Source organism: Eubalaena glacialis, chromosome 8, assembly GCF_028564815.1.
Source record: "Eubalaena glacialis isolate mEubGla1 chromosome 8, mEubGla1.1.hap2.+ XY, whole genome shotgun sequence".
Lineage (NCBI taxonomy): Eukaryota > Metazoa > Chordata > Mammalia > Artiodactyla > Balaenidae > Eubalaena > Eubalaena glacialis.
The window spans coordinates 66546820-66571314 of record NC_083723.1 but is presented as its reverse complement, the minus strand read 5'-3'; the positions used below and the strand labels follow the sequence as shown (position 1 = coordinate 66571314).

The 24495-nt window shown below is 37.6% G+C and overlaps 1 protein-coding gene across 1 annotated transcript in view; it reads right to left on the bottom strand.

Moving 5' to 3' along the window:
• The window catches only part of COL28A1 (collagen type XXVIII alpha 1 chain), a 151545-nt gene that overhangs the window by 86774 nt on the left and 40276 nt on the right, over window positions 1-24495 (bottom strand). The window contains 6 exon segments of the mRNA XM_061198237.1: window positions 3390-3457; window positions 6139-6207; window positions 10390-10457; window positions 13786-13855; window positions 16605-16673; window positions 23517-23585. Coding sequence (XP_061054220.1) covers window positions 3390-3457; window positions 6139-6207; window positions 10390-10457; window positions 13786-13855; window positions 16605-16673; window positions 23517-23585 — 413 coding nt within the window.

The window sequence follows — 24495 nt, the reverse complement described above, 5'->3', positions numbered from 1 at the left end:
CACTTCCTTTAAACATTGCACTGGAGACCCTAGCAGTGTAAAATGATAAAAAGTGAATAAGAAAAAGAACTAAAAAGGAAGAGGCAAAACTTTTTATTTTCAGGCAGTATGCTTATGTACACAGGGAGTAGAAAAGCAAGAGACTTTACAAACAATTAGAAATAAGAGATTTTATCAGCTGGCTGGCTACAAAAATCAATATACCAAAACAAAACAAGACAATAACAATAACAAAACAATACTTTTCCTATACACCTGTTATAGTTAATTGGAAGGTACAGAAAAAAAAAACTCACAATTGCAAAAATTTCTCCAAGGTACCTTTTTAACTAAAAAAGTAGAAGATCTTTATGGATAAAATGACAAATATTTTCCTAAAAAAGTTAGAGAGGTTTACTCTGTGGTTTGAAAGACTCAATATTTAATCCAAAGATTCAATGCAATTTCAAAAACTCCAACAGGATATTTGTCAAATTTGACAAGCCAATTCTAAAATGTATATGTTAGAATTAAGAATAACCAGGGAAGAAGATGAGAGTATTTTCTCTGTGGATGATAAAACATTATAAATCTATCATAATCAAGACAGAGAGGTAATAGCACTGAGAGATATAAATAGACAAACGGAGCAGAATAGAGAGCTCAGGCACTGATCCTCACAAATATAGAAACTTGATATATGACATACGAGGTATTACAAATCAGTGTGGCAAAGATGGGCTATTTAATAACTGATGCTGGGATATTTGGTTATCCATATGGGGAAAAAATAGACTCCCTACATTGCCCTATCCACAAAAATAAATACCAAGTGTATTAAAGACCTAAATTTAAAAAAGTAAAACACCAAATTTTTCAGAAGAAAATACATAAGAATATATTATGACTTTGGAGTCAAGAAATGTTTTTAAATAATATTCCAAAAGCCCAAACCATAAAGGGATAGAAACACATCAAAATCTAAAACTTCTATTGTGTATGCTGAAAAGTACTCTAAGTGAAAAACACAAGCCATCGCCTAAGAGATTTGCAACCCAAATAACAAAGCACTATTATCCAGATATATAAAGAGCTATTAATTAATAAGAAAGGAACACCCAACATCAAAAAAAAAAAATCAGTATCTACAGGAATTTATAAAAGAGAAAAACCGAGGTCCATTAAGCACACAAAAACTGTTCAGTTAGTTATCAAGGAATAAAAACTGAACCAATGAGATGTATTTTTACACACTTCATACTGGCAAGAATGTAGAGAAAAGAGCATTTTCACCTGTTGCTGGAAGGAGGGTAATCTGGTCCAAACATTTTGCCCATTGTTTATTTTGGGCAGGATTTTCACAGTATCAAAATTGAAAACTTGCATACTCTGTGATCTTCCAATCCTGCTAATGAGAGAAACTTGTATCCTTACAAAAGAGAAAGCCCAGAGAATGTTTATGGCAGCATTGTTGGCAAATGCACAAAATGGAAAGCAATTTAAATGTCCATCAAGGGGAAAACATAAATTTTAAATGAGGTATTCTCATACAATATAGTATCATAAAATAATTAAACTGAATGAATTAAAGGCATATAAAAACACAAATAACTAAGGCTGAGTATAAATATATTGCAGAATGATATATTATGTAAAGTTCAAGAATACAAAAAAAGCAATATATGGCTTATGCATAAAAACATATGGGAAAATTATAAAAACTTTGAAAGAATGATAAACACCAAATTCATGATAATAATTACATCTGGGGAGGGGAGGGAGGGCAATAGGATTGGGGAGCACAGGCAGAGGCCTTCAGCTATATCTGTAATGCTTCTTCTTAAAAAAATTCTAGAATACATGCTGCAAAATGTTGATATTTGATAAAGCTGGGTTGTGGAATACATGGGTGCTCTTTGTTATTCTCTATAGTAGCGAGTATATTTTAAGTATTTCATTTTTTAAAATGAGAGAAGCTTAAGATTATATATCCATCTAGTGCAAGACTGGGATTTGAACTTAGGTAGTCTAACTGCCTAGTAGCCTTGTTACTCTATGTGGCCTCTCTGAAATTGGCATTAGATGACATAATATGTATATATATATATATATATATACTATAGACATGTATAGATATAAATATAGTATGTATATGTATATACACACATATATGTACTTAGCATATTTAGTACTTAGCACATTGTGTGACACATCAAAATCATTCAATAAGTGGCAGCTATGACCACTGTATTAGTACATTTTGTGTCTCTTGCAATTATATGTTTATATATATGTAAAATGTGTATTTGTTTTAGACCTGTGTCTTATATATTCTTCTAATACCCAAATTCTCATAAGAATCATGTCAATGACAGCAGAACAATGATGGATTTTAATCCTCAGCATGGCTTGCCAGATTCTATATGCCTTCAGGATGAGTTATAGAAATTGTGAAGGGTAAAATAGGATTCATTATTTATTCGACAGCACTTATTGAGTACCTATTTTGTCCCCCAAACTGAGGATTCAGTAACAAAGAAGAAAAAAAGGAAACAAAATCCCTGCCCCAGTGGGGTAGCACTGTCCAATAGAATATAAAGCAAGCCATATATGTAATTATATTATTAACAGCCACATTTACAACATTAGAAGAAACGGATAAGTACAATTCTAATAATATATTTTACTTACTCTAATACAACTGAAATTTTGCCATTTCAATATGTAATCGATATACAAATGTATTAATCATATAGTTTACATTCTTTTTTTTGTACCAGGCTTTGTAATCCAGAGTGTATAGTACATTTATAGCACACCTCAGTTCATACCAGCCACATGTCAAGTATTCAGTAACCACTTGTGGCTAGCGGCTGCCATACTGGGCAGTGCGTTTCTAGAGGGTGTAGTAAGATGAAAAGTAATTCAAAAAACATGCAAGTTGAGGTCAGTGGTAAAAAGCAAGGGAAACGAACAGTGTGCTTTTAAATAACAGTCTGGGGTAACAGTAGTGGGGTGGACATACTTTATATTTAGGAAATTAATTTTGAGGAAGTCACTTTTGAGCTGAGATCTGAAGGATGAGAAGGAGCCAGCCACGAAACAAAAGACGAGAAGTAAACTTTACCAAAATTCTCCTATGCTTTTATAATATGGCAGGCAATAATGTTCTTAAAGAATCACTCTGTGACGAAAGAGGACCTCTAATGCTAATAAATAAATAAAAATATAAATAGTCATCACTAAAATAAACTAAGATTTTGGTTTTTCTTAAACAATACGAGTTAAGCATCAGACTCTTTTCTGATGAAATAACAGATGATACATACATGATCTGTATTACATTTGGATATAAATGCAACTTTACATAATATTACATAAATGCTTCCAAGCAGCTTAGACAACTCACCTTTGGACCTTGCACTCCAAGTCCCAATGGTCCTCTAGGATCTGTAGGTCCTATCTGGCCTACTTTTCCCTAATGAGGTAAGAGTATTTGAAGAGTATTTGAATATAGCAGCAAAATAAAAATAATATATACCTACCTTTGATCTCCTAAGAGCAAAACATATCAGCAAAATAAGATAAAACTGAGTTTCATATGCTCTATTCACATATGTGTGTGTATATGTGCATGTATCTATTCAAATATAAATATATTTCAGGCAAATATATATATATATATATATATATATATATATATATATATTTGGAAAAGATAGGCAGTTATATTCCAGAGCAACTAGAATTGACACATGAGAAGCCAAGGTTACTGCTGATCAAAAGCAGTGTCATAACCAGAGAGAACAACCTGAGCTTTCACCATTGAGCTCAAATCAGAAATCTCAAGGACAGTAACTGTATTCTACAGAGCTACTTCTCACATGGGACTCTCGAAGGAATCTACGGAAAGGGAGGTACTTTCAGAGGAGTATTTATTTAATAATGATCAGTGATTCTTTGAAGCAACATTAAGGACAGCTGGTTAAATAATAAGTGTCATGCCTCTCCCCAAGGGATAAATAATAGTTTTAATTTAGAAGGTAATTTGCTTCCAAGTTCATAGAAAAATTTTTATTTGCTAGGTTATTTCTGACTCCATATCTTTATTTTTTTATTTTTAGAAATTTATTTATTTATTTATTTTTGGCTGCATTGGGTCTTTGTTGCTGCGCGCAGGCTTTCTCTAGTTGCGGCGAGCAGGGGCTACTCTTCATTGCAGTGCACGGGCTTATCATTGAGGTGGCTTCTCTTGTTGTGGAGCATGGGCTCTAGGTGCGCGGGCTTCAGTAGTTGTGGCACACGGGCTCAGTAGTTGTGGCTCGCGGGCTCTAGAGCACAGGCTTAGTAGTTGTGGCGCACAGGCTTAGTTGCTCCGCGGCATGTGGGATCTTCCCAGGCCAGGGCTCGAACCCGTGTCCCTGCATTGGCAGGCGGATTCTCAACCACTGCGCCACCAGGGAAGCCCCTGACTCCATATCTTTAACTAAACGTTTTGGTTGTTGGACCTACTGTGGGATTGTTAGTGAGAATGAAAACTAGCCAGCCCACAGGTAACCTCTACTGATATTACTGCTTGAGTTTCTAGAACAGGATCTCACAAGTAAAAGTAATAAAAACAATAAACTAAGATGGTGTAAATATAGTCCGCCACCTTGGTAGCCACCGGTCTGTGCCTGTGGATTTGAAACCGAGTCCCCATAAAATTGAGTTCCTCTGTTGAGTTTGTGATTAACCTCTCTATCCAAAACTTTATTCCATTTCTTGTCTGCCCTGTTCCCCTTAGGATTGAATAGTATAAAAGAAAAAGGGGGATTGAAATCGAGCAGGACCCTGTGGGGCCCTCCCAGGTACAAAAGCCCCTCCATTTCCCCCATTTCTTGTTTGTAGAAAACGGCTTTAATTTCCTGGGCCTTCCCTGAGTTCTAAGGAGCAGGAACAGGCAGTTACTAATTAGTGAAATGAGGGAATGCAAAAACAAAGGAAGGGGAGTTAAACAAAAAAAGTAATGACAATAGTTCAGCGATAAAACAGAGTACTAGTTCCTCCATAAGGGACAGACATAACAATCTGATGAATATCCCTGAGGTGTTCTTCAGGAACTAAGATCCCCCTCCACCGCCTGCCTCTTGTTTATAGAAGCTTGGCATCTCTGACTCCATATTGTACCTACCTGTTCTGCTGCTTTAACCTCTGAGTCATAAGCCTCTGCTCAGCCCTGCATGTAGACATGTTAATCACTAAAGGGACTCAGGTTAAGATTTGTGCAAACAGTCCCTTGCTCGAAACTTACCTCCCATGAGGAGATAAGGAAGTATGAACAAAAATAACGATTGTGTTATCAAGATTTATAGGAACATCAGGGACAGACTCAGGTCAACTGAAGTCAACTAACCAAGAACAAAATGTTTTCACAACCCTCCTCGGACCCTTGCTGGCGCCCAGATATCTGTGGTCACCCTTCTCTTCTTGATCTTAACTCCCTCCTGCTTCCCCCTTCCCTAGCATAAAAGAAACTTGAATTCCACCCCAAATTAAGATGGTTCTTTAGAACATTAGTATGCCATCTTCTTGGTTTGCTGGCTTTCCGAATGAAGTTGCTTTTCCTCTCCCCAACACTGTGTCTCTCGACTTATTGACCTGTAGTGCAGCAAGTGGTATAAGCTTGGACTCGGCTGCAGATTCAGCCAATCTTGGATGGAAAATATTCAAGGAAAAATATTCCAAAAATATCCAAAAGAAAGACCTGAATTTGCTGCATGCTGGCAAATATTTACATAGCATTTACATTGTATTTGGTATTAGCAGTTATCTAGAGATGATTTTTAAAATACAGGAGGATGTGAGTAGGTTATATGCAAATCCTACACCATTTATATAGAGGACTTGAGCATCCTCGGCTTTTGGTATAGGGAAGGGGTGGGAGTGCTGGAATCAACCTTCCAGCAGATACTGAGGGATGAATGTGAAAGCTTCTAAGAGCATAAAGAATACATATAACATTTTCTAAACCATTAGGAATACTAGTACCTTTTGCATTAGAGATCTCTCATTTTTAAGTTCATTTCCTCTGCTGCCTTCCAAATGCACTGGCCACTGACCAGAAAACAACAATCAGAATATAGATAGATTAAACTCTTCTCTCATTTAGAAAGTTACCTTGGGACCAGGTGAGCCTTGTCCTGGGGGCCCTTGTGGACCAGGTGGACCAATAGGACCTTGGATTCCCTTTAAAATGAAAATTTTAAAAATAGTATTAGTGAAATTAAGAAGAAATTTAAGTAAGAGTAGTTTCAAATCCTCTAAGGTAAAAGTTTAGTTCACATCCCACAATTGATTACTTATACTCAATTAATACTTGTTGAATGGGTGGCAGAGGCTGCTAGTAGAACCATAATATGCATTCTACCATTTTTCCATAGTAAGAGAATTTTTAACTGGCCTGCATGGCTGCCTAGAATAAAGACCATATTTCCTAATCCCTGTTGCAGCCAGGTGAACTGGATGCTGGCCAATGGGATGTGAATGAAGTGATTTGGGCAATTTCTGGTTCATGCTAAAGGAAGGATATGCCTTCTCTTTCCTTGTTCCCCCTCCCCCTTGCTGAAGTGAAGACATAGTTGCTATCCTGGATTATGTGGATGAGGAAAGCGCCCTTGGAATGTCGGACTAACAAGAATGAAGAAACCTGAAACTCTGAAGTCCCTGACGAATGGAGCCAACACACCAGCTTGGAGTTTTAAATAAAAGAAATAAAAATTCCATCTTATTAACCTATTTCACCTCAGTCCCATGCAGGCAAACCTATATCCTAGCTGTACCAAGCAATATCTATCAGGATGTGAAATTGAAAATTTGACCTAGGCTCTAAGAAGCGATAGCCTGCAAACACCAAACTGAAGAACGGTCTAATACTTGACTCTCATTCACATTGTGGGTATAAAAAGGGAGAAGAGACAGGATGTAATAAGGTCTTCTTTGGAGAAAATAGTCTCATAAAGTGTTTTCCTTGGAGAAAATGGAAGGGGTTTGGCTTGCTTTTCTCTTTACCACATTCTAGACAGGGAACATTAATGAAACGACTTGGAGACCTTGATTTTTATTTTTGGAACATAATGGACCAGTGTCTGACTCATGCCTGAGGAAGTTAAAATGGGCTGTGATAGCCAGCAGAGGGCTGGGGTGGGATCAGCCTGTGCATCCAGAGTTTGTCAGTGCAAAGGACACACGAGTTTTTTTTCTGTGGCCCAGATGTACTCTAGATGCCTGGAATTGACCTGGAACTGCTTTGAATCCTGTCCAAGAGGACCTAGAAGAGTAATGGAACTCCAACAGAGAGAGTCAGTATAGAGTAAAGCCCCAGAAAAGCAGAGGCTGATGGGGAGAAACAGCTGGAGGGAAAGAGTCCTTCATCCATGTCCCAGGAGGGGCAGTCGCAGGGGCAGTGCAGGAGCCCCACCAGGAAAAGTGTCAGCATCAAACATCTGCCAAGACCAGAGGACCCAAAGCCATCTGACAATAGACCAGCCACGAGAGAACCTCCATGCCTCTCCCATCCTCCCATCCTTGATTCAGCCTGGGAGGGTAAGAAGCACGTTCCATCCCACGGACAACAGATTCTCCCTGCAGCTCGTACAAGATAAATGAAGATTAAAAGGAAGATTAATACATTGACTAGATAGTTTTTATTAGACAATTAAAACTGATTTGAAACTTAGAGGTGATCCTATAACTTATTACTACCTAAAAGTGATACGGAAAGTCTGTAGCCTGCTGGTAATTTTTTTCTGTGGTAAGAAAAAGAAAAAACTTTACCCACTGAAAAAAATTTAAAGTGATGATGAGAGAAAAAACTAAGATTTTGTTTTGTTTACACCCCACAGGCCATGATTGTGCAAATAATGGTTACAGATACATGATTGTTTTATTACAAATGCTATCCCATTTTCTCCAGCTAGATGATACAGCTGTTTGTTCATTTTTAAATTGTTGATGAAGATGGAGCAGTCTAAACAACTTAAGGAAGCTAAGATTCAGTATTTATATTGAACCATTATAAGAAGGAATCCTTCCTGACTTTTACAACAGTCTACAAGTAGCATGCAAGACCCCCCAAAATTCAAAGGATATGTGTGCATATACGTGTGTACACAGGTATATGTGGTTATTTATATTTCGATTCATTTTTAAGAGATTTGAAGTAGTCAGGCCTCCAAATATTTAGTGAAAATCTGCAGGCCACTTGAGAAATACTGTACACATGTTGCTGGAAACAGAAGTTCCCCCAGAAACAGATGAGTGGGAAAATTAATGTCTATAAGAGAAATGGGAAGATCTAATTATAACAGTAATTCAATGGGTAAACATGTTAAATTAAGGATGAGAAGAAAAATGGGGAACTGCCTGCATAGAGGTTAAATTGAAGTAGAATTTAAATCATTTGTCTTAAAAAGGTAAACAAATTCTTTTCTTGTTCAGTTTACAAATGACGCATTCCATTCAATTTCCTAACCAGTAGGGGCCAGCTCCATATGGTCACATATACCGTAAAAGGTTTTTTCTCTTGGAACAAAAGAGAAGGGGGTAAGAAAACAAAAGTCAAAGAGGTCTTTTTTTTCTTTTTCTTTGTTTTTCTTTTGTTTTCTTTTCAAGCTGTAGAACAACAGCTTCCACCAAGAAACAGTATTAAAGGCATCAGGGAGTTGCAGGTGGGAGGTCCAAGATTCACAGCCCATCTGGAAAGGCTTGGCTTTCTTTGAACCTCATTTTCAGCCTCACAGTGGTGACTCAGCACCAGGAACACCACAAGACCCAGGATGTGACAGCGCTGTCACTTCCAAGATCAGAAACTAGCTGAAACGGTTTTGCTGAAACCAGCAAAAAAACTACAAAGTCTGAGAATGCCTGGCAGCATAGTCAAACCATGATCCTTGTGTAGTCCAAACAAACCAGCTCTTAATTATTAACTAAATATTATCTAAATATTTATCCTGGCTTCTTCTGCACCCTAATCCACCTAATGTATTATACTAGGACTTCTACCAAGGGGAAGGAAATAGAAAAAGGAGTAATCCCCAACTTGGCTGTTGCTTGGATTAACAACAATAAAAATACTGATTAATTAGAATATGATTAGAAATAAACTCAGAGTTAATGTCAACAGTGAGACTTGGAGTTATCTCCTTTTTTATCCTTCCCTTCTCTCACTACCCTTGATAAAGGAAGTACTATTTGTTTGCTAAGCAAGAGAATAATTCAAACCATAATCATAAATTTTAATCAAACTGTTTTGCCACTTTCTCTACAGGAGGACATTCAGCATAAATTTGGATTTGTTGGTCACTTTGATTAAATGAGATTATGTAGGTAGATAGTACTGTTATATTATCTTCACATTATTTCTTTTTTTTAATTAATTAATTAATTAATTAACTTTTGGCTGCGTTGGGTCTTTGTTGCTGCGCGCCGGCTTTCTCTAGTTGCGGCGAGCTGGGGCTACTCTTCGTTGCGGTGCATGGGCTTCTCATTGCGGTGGCTTCTCTTGTTGTGGAGCACGGGTTCTAGGCACACGGGCTTCAGTAGTTGTGGCTCGCGGGCTCTAGAGCTCAGGCTCAGTAGTGGTGGCACACGGGCTTAGTTGCTCCGCGGCATGTGGGATCTTCCCAAGCCAGAGCTCGAACCCGTGTCCCCTGCATTGGCAGGCAGATTCTTAACCACTGTGCCACCAGGGAAGCCCTCTTCATATTATTTCAATCTAACAAAATTGCCTTGCTTTTCCAAAAGTTGTGATCAGAAGAATTTGGAAGTCATTCCAGCCATAAATTTAGACATAGCCTCACAGATCTTTCCTTTGTTCTGACCGAGAGGGACCAAGAGCTATTTGTAAACCCTATCTGTGGTTTACTTCTATTCAGGAACAGTGCCCCCTCAGTAAAGTGGTTCCCTCTGATTCTGGTCCTTGTTTTAAGTTTAATAGTTTTTTAGATTGCTACGTGGCTGGGGGTGGGAAACACTAATCTACTGGCATCAGAAGAGAGTGGGATTTCAACGTTCATAAAGCTTCAAGGGGAAAAAAACACACAAACTGACAGGTAAATAAATTGTCGCTCCCAAGGTAAACTAAAAATATAAGATAGTGCTCCAAAACTCTTGTCCTGTAAATTAGGCTTTAATGTTAAAAGTCACAACACCAAGAAACATACAATTTATTTTTTAAGTCTTTAGAAGTTCTAAAAACTAAAATCTCATGCAACCATCATATCCTTCCCTACATGCACTTTTGGATATATATTCCATTGCAATTTCACTATCAAATGTTCTTAGAGCAGTTTGCAGTACTGGCCTTCAGTGAACACCAGGTTTAAGCCAGAATGTTCTGTACAAAAGGGAAAGAGAGAAAGCGTTGATTACCTGTTCCCCTTGACTCCCAATTCCGGGGATGCCCATTGGTCCTTGGGGTCCCACAGGTCCCATATCCCAGTGTGTAGAAAATAAAGTCAGAAGTATAACAACTAACCTCATTATTTCATACTATGCTAATCTTGAATTATGCTGGATTAAAGTCTATCTTTAAACCATAAAGAAGCTCCACATGGAAAGTTAGAAAGCACCATTCCTTTTAAATAGTTTGTAGTTCAAATTTGCCAAAATAGTGAATGATGTTTTCACTATTTTGTCTAAACTGGTGACTCTTTGCCCCAGTTTATATTTATTTTTCACACAAGAACCCAGAATTCCTGAATTGTTATTATAATGACACAAACACTTCTTGTTAGGATCATAACAGAAATATTTAGAAGTATAAAATTCATAGGGTGCAAGAAAATAAATATTTGAGAGAGAAATTAAAGGAAAATAGTTTTCAAATTTCTAAATACCTTTTCCCTCCAAATCTTACTAAAATGCATTTTAAAAATTAAGAAATTATCTAAGGTAAGTGCAGCAAAATTAAAGAACCTCACCTTCTCTTTCCATGAATAAATTTGGGAAATAAAGTGAGAGTTATCAGTAAGAAGAACAATATCATTCATCCATTCTCTGTGGGTTTCAACAAATATTTGTTGAGCGCTCATTACATGCCAGGAACTGTTCCAAACACAGGGAAACAGCCGTGACCAAAACAGTCAAAACTCTCTTTCCTCATAGAGCTTTCATTTTTGTAGAGGAAACAGAAGATAATAAACAAGATGGATAGAAGAAATAAATAGTATGTTTAATAATGATAAGTGCTAAGGAGAAAAATAAATGGAGGAAGGGGGAGACAGCTGCAGTCTTGGAAAAGGTGACCAGGGATGGTCTCACTGATGAGAGGGAATGAGCCAGGTAGAAACTTGGAGGAAAAGCATTCCTGGCAGAGCAAACATCCAGTGCAAGGGTGATGCCTGGCACATTCCAGAAATAGCAAGGAGGCAATGTGGCTGGAGCTAGTGAGCACGAGGGGAAGTGGTAGAAGATGAAGTCAGGGAAGTGTGGCAGTGGGCTCAGGCAGAACAATCAGTAGGGTGTTTTAGGCCATAGTAAGAATTTTGGCTTTTCTCTGAGGGAGATGAGAAGCCACTAGAGGGTTTTGAGCAGAGGATTGAAAGATCTGACTTAGTCTTGAAAGGCTCACTCTGGAAGCCGTACTGAGAACAAACTGAAGAGATGTCCCTGTGAGAGATGATGGGGGCCTGGACCAGGCTGTTGAGTGAAGGTGGTGGGGAGTGCTCAGATCCTAAATAGATTTTGAAAGTAGAGCCAACAGGATTTGTTACAGATTGAGAGTACCCTAGGATGTCTTTGAGGTTTGTGGAAGAATAGACTTGTCATTTATTGGCAAGGAGAAGACTGAGATGAAGCAAGGTTGGGGGAGGGTATACCAGGAGCTTAGTTTTGGACATGTTAAGCCTGAGATGCCTAAAATAGACATCCAAATGGAGGTATCAAGTAGGCAGGAGGGGCCTGAGCTGGAGACATAAATTTGGGAGCCCTCAGTATATAGATGGTATTTAAAGCCATGACTGGGTGAGTTTACAAGTAGATAGGGAAGAGAGAAGGTTCAAGAACTGAGCCCTTTGGAGGCTTCAAGTATTAGAGGTCAGAGAGATGAAGAACAACCAGCAGTAGAGACTGATAAGGTGCAGCCAGAGAGATCAGGTGAAGAGATTGTTTCAAGAAGGTGAAGATCCTAGCAGAGGACGCTACTGATAGGTCAAGTAAATTGGCAACTGAGAATTGACCACTGGATTAGGCAACATGAATAAATACTCTTATTTTAATGTCAGTTGTATTTAGACTACATCAGGGTTTACAGACTTTTTCTTAAACAGTTGGATAGTAAATATTTTATGCTTTTGGGTCATAATAAGGTCTCTTTCATAACGAATGATGCTGTTTTGCTAGTACAAAACCAGCCATAGACAATACCCAAATGAACAGGTGTGCCTGTGTTCTAGTAGCACTTTATTTACAAAAACAGGCAGCCTGCTCTGTAGTTTGCCAATGCCTGGGCTAAAATAAATATGTTTTTATGAACAAAAGCACATCATTAGATCCTACTTTATATAATATTAAAAACCTGAACTGTCATTAAGACATGTCCTGGCATATGCTTCTCAGTGTTTCACTTTGTGTCACTCCCTAGTCTAAATAAATATCATGGATGGAAACATGTAAAGGACTCAAGTTCTACTTCAAAGCTGGGCTATTCTGATTCAGAACTTGATTGCTTATCATGTGGCAGACGGTGCACTAAATGCTTTTCATGCTTTATCTCATTTAATCCTCACAACAACCCTCTGAAAGTAAGCATCTCCATTTTCCAGATGAGGTTAAGTAACTCCCAGTCACACATCTGATACATGGCAGAAGCAAGATTCAAGTTCACTCCCCCTAACTCCAAACCCAACTCATATCACTCTTCTGCAAATATTCAATAAAATAAGAGAGATCCTCTTTGGGGTATTATTACTTACATTTAATATCTATATTAAAGCTACTTCCTTGTGCTGCAACAATTGTGTATATTTGAGAGTCCTTATCATAGAGGTGTTTATCTAGCCACTTGAATCACAGAATATAAAAGAATAGGAAAGGAAGAAAGGGGAAGGGAAAGGGAAGACAGTATTGATTTGGTAAGGGAATAGCAGATGAAAGTTTTGCAATTACTATGTGATAATGTTCTGATATTTAATGTGTTTTCTTTGCATGAGCTCCAGATGTAAAACCACGAATGCCATGTCAACAACACCTGGATAAGTTAATTTACTAAACTCATAACACAACAGTTCTCTTGTACTCAGTACTCCAAAGGAAGAAAGAGCATCTTACATATTTTTAAGGTACTTTGGAAGTGGAGTTACACCGCCAGTGCTGAGCTATTTGAACCAAGAATTGTATGACATCTAAAATTTGTATAATTCGCTATTTACCACTGTCTCTACTATTTAAATACAGATGCCCAGAAGAGACAGCTACCAGTAAATAGTAAATAAAAGGAATAAGTAATTCAAGTAGAAATACAACACCCAAGATAATCATCAATGTCAATCGTTATTTTAATATAATATATAATATAATGATATTTTTAGATATTGACATATAAATGACTCCAAAGTGATTTGAGTTCTCTGTTTTTTGCACATTTCTTATATCTCTTCCCCTTCTGGCAGCTTTCCCTTTGCACTGGTCTTTAAGGCCTTTATAATTAACTGGATACCTGTGGTGTATGATCATCAGGTTGTACATAGTTCATAAATGTACATACATAAAGAACAATGAAAAAATAATTGTATTGGCATCCTTTCTATTATACACCCTTTTGCAGTACCTTGTCCCCTTCGATTGACGGGCCTTCTAATCCTTGTGGGCCAACTGGTCCTTCAGAACCTTTTTCACCCTGAAAGTATATGGAAGGGATATCAACGCACTAATAAAATTCAGGATTTTAAAACAGTTCAAGCATTCAAAGCATCTAAATTCACTGCTAACTACAAATGGGTAATTCTAACTCCAAGATTTGTAAATTGCCAAAGAAAATTAGCATTAACATTCATAAATAGAATCTATCCAAGCAGAACGCATGCAGCATCACTAAAGTTGGAAAAGCGCTCCATTCCTAATATAATCAGATATATCTGGAAATGGGAGATCTGATCAATCACATATTATAACTAACAGAATCAGTCTTCCATTTCCTCAACATTCCTATAACTGGATCCATTACACAATGAAAATTTGTCTCTCAGCGTATGAAATAATATTTGCTAAGATTGAATTATTTATTATATGTTTTATACCAGAATTTATAATCATTTATTGAAAACTTAGTTTTAGAAGAATTCATGGAAAATCTTCTTGGATATGCTTCTAGAGTCACATGAACTATGTGAATACCTCTGGTTGTAATGTAATATCAAATGAAGTCATAACACTGTGCATTTGTATGAAAAACAAACCATGTGATCAATCAGAAATAGCACACATTTCATGAACCGAGAGCAAAATCAAAGAACATTTGCAGGAAACCTAGGAAACAGGAAAACACACCTTAATGTCCTTCTATATTCATAATTTCTTCACTTAAGCCCTACGTCATTGCAAAGTAGCCCCAAGAAGAACATACAGAAAACTCCGATTTGGTCTTGCTGGTTGGGGAGTGAAGTATTCTGACTAATGGGTTCTTCTGATTGTTGCCACAGAGTATATTTGTGTCCAGTCAACCCTAAAACAACACTGAATATAATGAGTTCTTTCTTTGATGAGTCAGAGTGGGTTATTATGAAGGAGTGTGTCATTATATCATACAGTTGAAACTTTCACTAAGACATGCCCTGAAATATGCTTTGCAGTGTTTCATTTATTCCTTTCTCACTTATTTCTTATTTTTTAAACCCCACAGATTATAAGGAGAAATAATTCTGGCTACTGAATTTTCAGGTTGTTTGGGCTACACATAAATAGAAATTTACTATGTGCCAAAAAACAATTCAAGAAATTATGTATTATAAAACTTTCTGAAATGTAGTGCCAAATTGCTGGCCTCTGCCTTCTGATGATGATATTTTGGTTAGTCAAGAGCATTAGTAATGTCCCCTTCATCCAACGTATTATTTCCATTTACTATAACAAATTAAAATTTGTTAGTTAACAAGGGCTTCTTTTAAAATTCAATCCAGCAGTTTCAACTTCGTGTGAATTATTTGTTTTAACTAATTGATTTCCCTTTAGTTGAGATTTAGGTTTCTCATAGATAACTGAATATTGATCATGGTGGAAGAGGCTGAAAATGAGAAGCAATTTTAGAGTGTGAGGCCATGCTGAGAAGGTTGGATCTCAGTGACTCGACTGAATGACTGAAGTGGAAGGTCTTAGACACTTAGAAAGCAGCACATGCTTCTCTGGGTAGTGTGTATGCATGCATGTGTCTCTGGGGGAAAGATTGTAGAAAAGAAGGAAAAAGGACCCCAAAGTTTATCCTTACTTACTCTGAAATTTTGTTGATGCTGCCCAAAGTGTCTTGGAAAATCATTTCCTAGGTGGCCTTTAGCAAATGAGCCATATATTATGGGTAAAGAGTCTAGAGCAGGGATCAGCAAAGTACAGACCATTGGCCAAATTCAGCCCACTGCACATTTTTTGTAGATACAGCTTTATTGGAACACAGCCAAGTTCATTTATTAATACATTGTTTAGGGCCGCTTTCATGCTGCAGCAGCAGAAGTTAAGTAGTTGCAACAGATACCGTATGGCTCACAAAGCCTAAAATATTTACTGTCTGGTCCTTTACAGAAAAAGTTTGCCAAGCCCTGGTCTAGAGGAACCTGAGCTCCAAGAATTACATATGGGAGGCAGTGGAAACATTTAAATTCTCAATTGCCAGGTAAAAGGTAGGTCTTGCATAACATTTTTCTCCTTCTGGTAATATGGTAACTCCAGTTCCCTCCACCCACCCACATTCCCTTTCTTATGTTAATGGCAGTACTATGACAAATTGTTTGTTTTTTTTTTTTGCGAGGGCTTTCTCTAGTTGTGGCAAGTGGGGGCCACTCTTCATCACGGTGCGCGGGCCTCTCACTCTCGCGGCCTCTCTTGTTGCGGAGCACAGGCTCCAGACGCGCAGGCTCAGTAGTTGTGGCTCACGGGCCTAGTCGCTCCGCAGCATGTGGGATCTTCCCAGACCAGGACTCAAACCCGTGTCCCCTGCATTGGCAGGCAGATTCTCAACCACTGCGCCACCAGGGAAGCCCGACAAATTGTTTTATTAGACTGTTTCCTCTGTACGTTTCACAAAACAAAGCTGTGGGTAAAGCTTGGTATAGCCACGTTCAATAACTTAATTTCTGGGCATAAAGATGCTATTTATCACTGTGACTTTAATGACTACAAACTACTTTAAGAGATTTCTCTAATTTCATATGCAGTAATTATATGAAGAAGTAGCCTTTCAGTTACTTATTTATGTTTGCAAATGTCACTATAGCTTCATGTTAAGGGGAAATTTACATATTACTTTGTTTAATAGGGTGAAAATGGTCAGGAGAATACTTGACCTGGGATAATTGGCTAGGACACATTTTTTTAAATTTGTAATTCATGACCATGCAATACAAAGCATTTTTCCTCAGTGTAGAAGGTGTTGTTGTTACCTTTGGTCCTGGAGGTCCTTCTCCTGGTAAGCCCCTTTCTCCTGGTGCTCCCTCAGGCCCACGGGGACCCTGGTTAGGATACGAGGGGATGAGGAGCAAGAGAAAAGAGAGAGAGAGAGAAAGAGAGAGAATGGGAGGAGAGGGAAGGGAGGAGACAGGAAGAAAGAAAATGGTCATATTTCAGTTCACATGGGCATAGTCCTGTTCATGGGATTAGTGAGAAAACTTCTAGTAAACTCCATACTGATCAGTAGAATCATAGAGTTGTGAAGAATAATATTCTCATTGTATTAAATACTTGTTCCATTTGATTGGCATAAGATGTTCTATTCTGGTGTTCTCAAATGGGAGGAAAATGGAAATTAAGTGATGATTCAGAATAAGGATGAGGAAATCAATCCTATGAGGAAAGGCTAAAAATCTAGGACTGTGTGGCCTGGAGAAGGATGTGAAGTGATTAATAATTTAATTAGGTATCAGGGGAGCCCTGTGAAGAAATCACTACACAGCTGTTTTAAAGCCCTGAATTCTATTCATATATTATTTTAATTTCCATCCTGATAAATTTAGATTCAAACTTGAATTCTTTCAGGAACTGGTTGAATCCACTGGAGGTTTATGTGCAAGTAGGAATCGTGATAGAATCATTAAGGAGGAACAGGATTTTCCATCTCGGTGTTTAAAAGTAAGAAGCCCATGTGGCTATTCCTCAAAAAGGCACTCAGATAGGTGAGGACTTCTCACATAAGGCAAGAAAAACAACACAGTCCCAGGCTTTGAAATGGACTGACAGGAAACATACTCATTGAAAAATAACAGCAAAATAGTCACTTAAACCTGGAATTTTAAAAGGTTATAAAGTTTTCCCCTCTTTCTTCTTGGCCAGAAGGCAAAAAAAAAAAAGTAGAAAAGGGACTAACAACAAGAATTGTAGAAGCATGAACTGGAGCTTTTCCTCTAATGGACCTAGAAAGATAATTAGGGCTTTCTTGCCAGGGCAGTAAATCTTTGATGGAACAAGGTCTACTGAGTTGCCCAGAGCCCCAAAGCCAGCCCGCTGCAGACACTCTGAGTGATCTTCGGACTCAGTATACAGTAATCCAGGGTAATTTAAGAGATACTTTCTACTCAAGCCTGGTAGCAGAACTAGGATACAGCATTACGCTCATAAGTGACTGATCACAGCTACAGATTTGTGAGAGAGAAAGCTAACTGTATCCCATATTTAATTTTTTTTGCCTTTCCCTAATACTGTATATTTAAAAGAGTCTTCTTTAGTATTTGTGCATAGCCAATTTAGTAAAGACTTTAACTGAAGGAAAAAGCTAGCATTTAATTCAATTTAAATTGCTATGCTTGTGGGAAAACTAGCTTTTAACCATCCAAGACCTTAATCAAAGCTCTAATATCCATGACAGCTTACTCTAATGTTAGAGCAATTAATGAGGGGGAAAATAAACATAAGCGTGAAAACTAGATTGCAAACTAAACAGACAAGCCCTAGCTAATATCACACACGATACCAAAAATATTAACAAATTATTCTTCTTCCCCACCGTTATGACAAATGAAAATAATTCAATTTACATTGAATGCAAAGGAATCTTTTTCCAGTTCATTCAATTTTTTTTTTCCCATTCGTTCAACAAATGTTTACCAAAAGCCTGGTAGGTGCGAGTCACTGTGCTAGGGTCTGAAAACAGTAGGCAGCCCTGCTCCCTGTCTCATAAAGTTTACAGTCTTGCATGATAACTAAAAGCAGATTTGCGTGTCATTTGCACTGAGGTTCAAGCCCCCGCTCTGCTACATATTAGCAATGTGATCTTAAGCAAATAATTCAATCTCTCTAAAGTTCAGCATTGTCATCAGAATGGTGGTAACAATAGTACCTACCTCAACCACACGTATTAATATAAAGATTAGCTCAGAGAGATTTAAAGCTCTTACATATTAAGCACTCAATAAATATCTGCTATCACTAACAAAATTATTTCCCTTGAATCCTGCAATTGCTAAGAATGTCCTTTTATAAAGTTCTTACAAATTAGGTAGTCTCAGAGTGAACGGCTTTATGTTAAGCAATATGGAGAGAGGCATGCTGCACAGAGTAAGCACAGACCCTTCCTTCGTCTCTGCATTTCTAGAATACGTTGGCCAAGGTGAAAATGAAAGTAATGAAGGCTTTTAGGAGTCATGTGTTCCAAGCTGCTGAGAACAGAGTTAATGCTTGTGAACAGTCACTTAGGAGCATTAAAAAAAAGAGTGATTCAAGGTTTAATTACTGGAAACTGTCAGAGTAATATTCTACACCATCAGTATATTCTCAAGTTTTCCAGTTAAACAGTCAAGATGAAAGATGACTGCCAACCAGAGAAGAGAAAGAGAAAGTACTTGGGTTAGATGAACTATACTGTTAATTTATTAAGACGGTACCAACAGATTATTTTTTAAAAGACAAAAATGCTCTGTAAAAAATAGTGTCCTTTTCAAAGGCCATGAGAACTAATTATAGCTATGACATTCTTATTTGGCTTCTAATGAACACTTCTAATTTAAAAATATCTAGTGGAAGGAACTAATTATCAGCTAACAGAGTCTGATCAGAAATGCTTTATATGAGACATTAAAAGATAAAATAGGACTGTCTATTATCTGATTATCTTCCTTAATAATCTCAATAGTGTGGGTAATCAATAAAAGTGGTTTCAATATACGTTGCAAGCATATGCTACATATAAATATGCTCAATAATAATAAAAATTATCCTTAATATTAAAACAGTGAAATCTACTTTACTTTTAACTTCAAAATAATTATAGTTTTGTTTCAGGGGATATTTTTCACGGATAGTGCTCTGAGTATCCTTGCACAAAACACAAACAGATCACCCTGAGAGTCTGAATCAATTTATTATTCATGAATCAGTCATCTGTCAGACCAACACAAAACCAGTGGTAATCATATAATTAAAGAAGGTAGCTGACAGTTCAAAGTTAGGTCATGGAGCTGGAATATTAATTCAGTCGATCAGATTTATTTATCACTGTTATATAAAAAGAGTAGTTAGTACTAAACCTGAAACCACTTGAAATGATTCAGGCAAAGAAACAAAGGTTCTTTCAGCAGAACCTTTGTCAGTCCTAAGGTAAGTCTTTATGTTACTTTGAAATAATTAAAAAGCTCTCATTGTTGATTTTTTTATTATGACATTTTGGGAGAATATTTTCATGTATTACTTGAGATCCTTCCCATCTTTGTTATGATTTTAGTTCCCAATTAAGTCAGAGACTTCACAGTGTCACTCTAATTTGTGTAATTGTGATTGGATAGCAAGAAAACAAACAAGAATTTCATGTTCTGGCAATATCATGAAAACTCTCTAGCTACAAACAGAAAGGCAAGTAATACACATTTTTCTTTAAAATGAAGGCCCCAAAAATCAATAAATAAGGGAAATCACAGGGTTCCAAAACAAAAAGAGCTCTGAACACTAGAGGTAAGCATGTACGCTGACACTATAACTGTTCTGGGTAAAAAGTGTGGTTGTATGGTAGGACAAAGTCTTGTAGTCTAAGAGGGAGAACAAGGAGCAAAGACTTTGGCTCACTCGATGGAAAACAAGGAGAAAATTAGAACTAAGATCCCCCCCCATAAAACTAGGACCTTCAAAGTTATATATCTTCAATGAAAGGGCAGGGTAGAAAAAAGCCATCCCATAAACACAGTGTTATGAATGACAAGAATCTTGTCTACCTTCACTTGGGCTCTAAATGGGCCCGAAAACTCCTAACCTGGTCCTGTGCTGTGTATGGGTTTGTAGTTTCAAGTGACACCATGTTGGTGGTCTGGGGACACCTTAATCAAGACATTAGCATCAAGGATGTGCCTGGAGTACATAAGAGATGCAAATGCACACTTCTCTCAAACATGCTCCACACAGAACACTTGGGATTTCACAATTAAGCCTGGCTGACAATGAGTTCAGATGCGAGAGTACAAAACATACAAGAAAATAATTCTCAGTGAGTAAAAGTGAGCCGATATAATGTAAACTTCCCCAAGGTTGCCAAATAATAGGATAAAATAATAGAGACCAAAAAAGGAAGTATACTTTAATGGTCTTAAGAAAAGAATAGAAATATAAGACGCAAAGAGGACAGTATAGCAAAAACATATTAGTAAAAAAAAAAAAGGCAGATTTTTAAAATTAGCTTTAAGAATTTTAAAAAATACTCATTAAGTTAAAAATACAAGGTATGATTTAAGGACACTTTATAACCAGACAAAGATAAATTTGTGAATTATGAGTTAGATTTGAGGAAATCACCTTAAAATGCAACTAAATGTCTAACAGAATTTCTAAATAAATAGAGAATGGAAAAAGAAAATATCTGAAGAGTTAACAACTAAGAACTTTCAAAATTGTTGAATTCTCAGATTCATGAAACCCATGAATTTGAAGCACACAAATATATCCATATTTATATGCATCATAGTAGATCTATGGAGACATTCAGTAAGTCCTTCAATGGTGGACAGTAATGGCAAATCCTTACTTGATTAATTGCCTGACCCCCCTCCCCACCAATTATGGCCATCATCATGACCCTCTCCATTATGAAAGAGTTCCAGCTAGTCAACATATTGATACTACCAGTGTGACTGGCCCTTGCCAGAGAAAGATGACATCAGGCTTGCGTGTACCTTTTGCAGGTTGGTCACTCAGCAGTGGCAGTATCCACATTAGGTTTGTTAAAAGGAAGTTTATGTTGATCTTGTGTATAACCTCCATCCCAGCCACTCATTAAAACTGAGTGGATGGTAGTAGAGCTGTGCAAATAGATTGATTGACATCCTGTCTACTTGTTTAGAGCCTTCTTTAAAATGGATGTGGTTTGGTGAGCATTCACCTAGGGCACAAATATCTTCATACTCTGTGTTCATGAAGAGGACAGGAGTCTATTTCCAGCTAGGCCAGCAAAACATGCTCAGTTTTGTTCTTCCTTTGTTCATATGGGGCTATAGGTGTGGCTTGTGGGAAAAGTAGCAATGGAGTAGATGCCATGGGAGTCTAAGCCAACTATTCATGAAACTATTTGTATCTTCAAGAATAATGATGAACTTCTACGACATGTAGCCTAGATGGCTTGTATAACACCCAGTTCATGCTGAATAATTCAACATGGATTTCCCTGGTGGCGCAGTGGTGAAGAATCCGCCTGTCAATGCAGGGGAAACGGGTTCGATCCTTGGTCCCAGAAGATCCCACATGCCGCGGAGCAACTAAGCCCGTGCACCACAACTACTGAAGCCCGCAAGCTCTAGGCCCCGTGTGCCACAACTACTGAGCCCGCGTGCTGCAACTACTGAAGCCCACGTGCCTAGAGCCCATGCTCCGCAACAAGAGAAGCCACTGCAATGAGAAGCCCGCGCACCACAACGAAGAGTAGCCCCCGCTCGCCACAACTACAGAAAGCCAGCATGCAGCAACAAAGACCTAATGCAGCCAAAAAAAAAAAAAATTCAACATGTATGGTCATGTATTGTCCCATGATTAGCCATGCAGTCTCTCCTAGGATCCAGCAGCAAGGCAGAGCTGTTTATTAAGTTTATTAAGTTAGAAGTAGGCATGTGGAAGAAAAAGAAGAGATCTTATGCTTGCTTCAAAAATCTCAGGTTCTTTTGGACAGTTCATAAAGACTTTACAGTGAAACATGAAGCTCACTTTTATTCCCACTTATTCAGAACATTGTGAAAAGATTTTTTCATTTCTGTCTAAAACTTCCCAAATTCTCTGCTGTACTCCCTCTATACATGGCAACCTATCTGGGCCTGTATATTTCTAGCTGATGTCATTTCGGTTTTCTAGGTTTCCAGCCTCTCCAGTGTAGAACCAGCAGTGTCTGCAGGGAGCTCAAATTCTTCTTTCTCAGTGGTTTAGTTTTAAGAGACCTATCTAGTTAGTGGAAACATAGTAGATAATTAGACCAATGATTTTTCCTTTATATGATGTTCTCTTTTTTGAATTAGTGTATCAAGACATTGGTGAAAAGACTGGCCCTCAGATAGTATGGTACCATTTCATTCTCAGAGTACAGCAAGGAAGCACATGTTTCTGTTAATATTATATGTGAGGAACTATGCAATGCAAAGCCCAATTGGGTGACCAACTATTCACAATCGGTTGTTTTTATTTGTACCCCAGCAAGTCAGCTACTGTTCTTTCCTGGGAGAATAATGATTACTTGAAAAGTTAAAAAGCTTCTTATTCCAGAATAGTCATGTTTTATTCATTTCCTCTCCAGCTCTCTTTTGACAGAATTTTTTTTCTTTTCCAACAATAGTAAATATCAAAGCTACATAAGGTAGAAGCTGCAAATAACACAGGTATTACCTGTTTACCATGATCAATTCTAGCTTTAGAGTATACTCACAGGTTAGGTAATGAGCAAGGTCCTTATTCTCAGTGATTTTCTCATGGTTACAGGAAAGTCAATTACAAAGTATAGACATTAGGTATGAATCTAGATCTCCTATCTCCTAGGAAATTTTGACATATGAGAACTCCTTCCTTCTAGGACAAACTGATTAATCTCACAAAAGATTACAGTAAGAGAGAGCCTGTTGTACATATCCTATAAGTATAAATAGATAGATAGATAGATAGATAGATAGATAGATAGATAGATAGATAGATAGATATCCCTATTTCAAGTGTTAGATAGATAGATAGATATCCCTATTTCAAGTGTTATAAAAAAATAACACTTGAATCTGGTCTTTATATATTTATCGTCTTTTGTTGTTTAAAAGGATAAAGATGGCTTAGTTTAACCATTTATTCTAACCCAAAAGAGCACATAAGAACTGTATTTATCCTTTTAATTCCACCTAGAATTTCTTGCTACTCACTGTCTGGCCCGGCTCACCGACACCAATCGGTCCTGGAGGCCCAGTTCTTCCTTCCTGGCCTCTTTCTCCCTAAGAGGAAGAAATAATTGAATGAAAGTTTGATTTCTTAAATGAAGAATACACATAGCACAAAATACTCTGGAGATTTCAACAAAGATAAATAGCAAAATTGTCAAACTTTTCAAACTCTTAAAGATTAAAAAAAAATCTAGAGGAGGAAAAATGCCTTGAATTTAAGTGAACAGATTACTCCCAAACATTCCTCATTCCTTCTTGTCTAAATGCAATTTCAGCTTTCAGAAACGATTACGTAGCAATTGACAGGTCAGACTGTGTACGACTCCTTTTGGTTACTGAAATGACCAAGTTAACAATGCCCGTGCTGTTCTCTGCCCCCTCGCCACCATCAGGGGATGTGTCCCCCACCCCCCTGCCCTGTTCCATTTCACCTCGCCTTTCAGTTCTGTTTCACATTTCTTCTCCTTCAGAACCCTTCTCCAGTAACTCTGCCAGTATAAACTCCACCTTCCCTGGAATCTCAATGTGCTTATTGTCTAAATGCATTCCATGGTGACACCTGATTACATTCAAAGTGCACTGTTTTGTACTGCTCTCTGTTTTAGCCCTGCGTCGAAGTCTTATCGTCCCAATGACATAGAAAAGCCATTTAAAATAAGCACTTCTGCTCTAGTACATCCTGCATGATGTAGAGCACCCAAGGTTGTTGGGTGTTCTAGTCCGTTCTAGTTCCCTACAAACCTCTCCGTCAACATTTACTTATTCAGTGTCATGGTTCTTCTGGTTTCTGCCCCTCTGTGCTTATTTGATGTGAGCAGGTGATAGTTGACATGTTAAGGTGTTTCACTTCCCAGTAACATTTTTGCATGCCAACATTTAAAAACCATGAAAACTCAACAGAACTAGATGTATGTTGGCAAGAGAGTGGGTATTTGGAGACAAGCAAAATTTTCATTCCAAC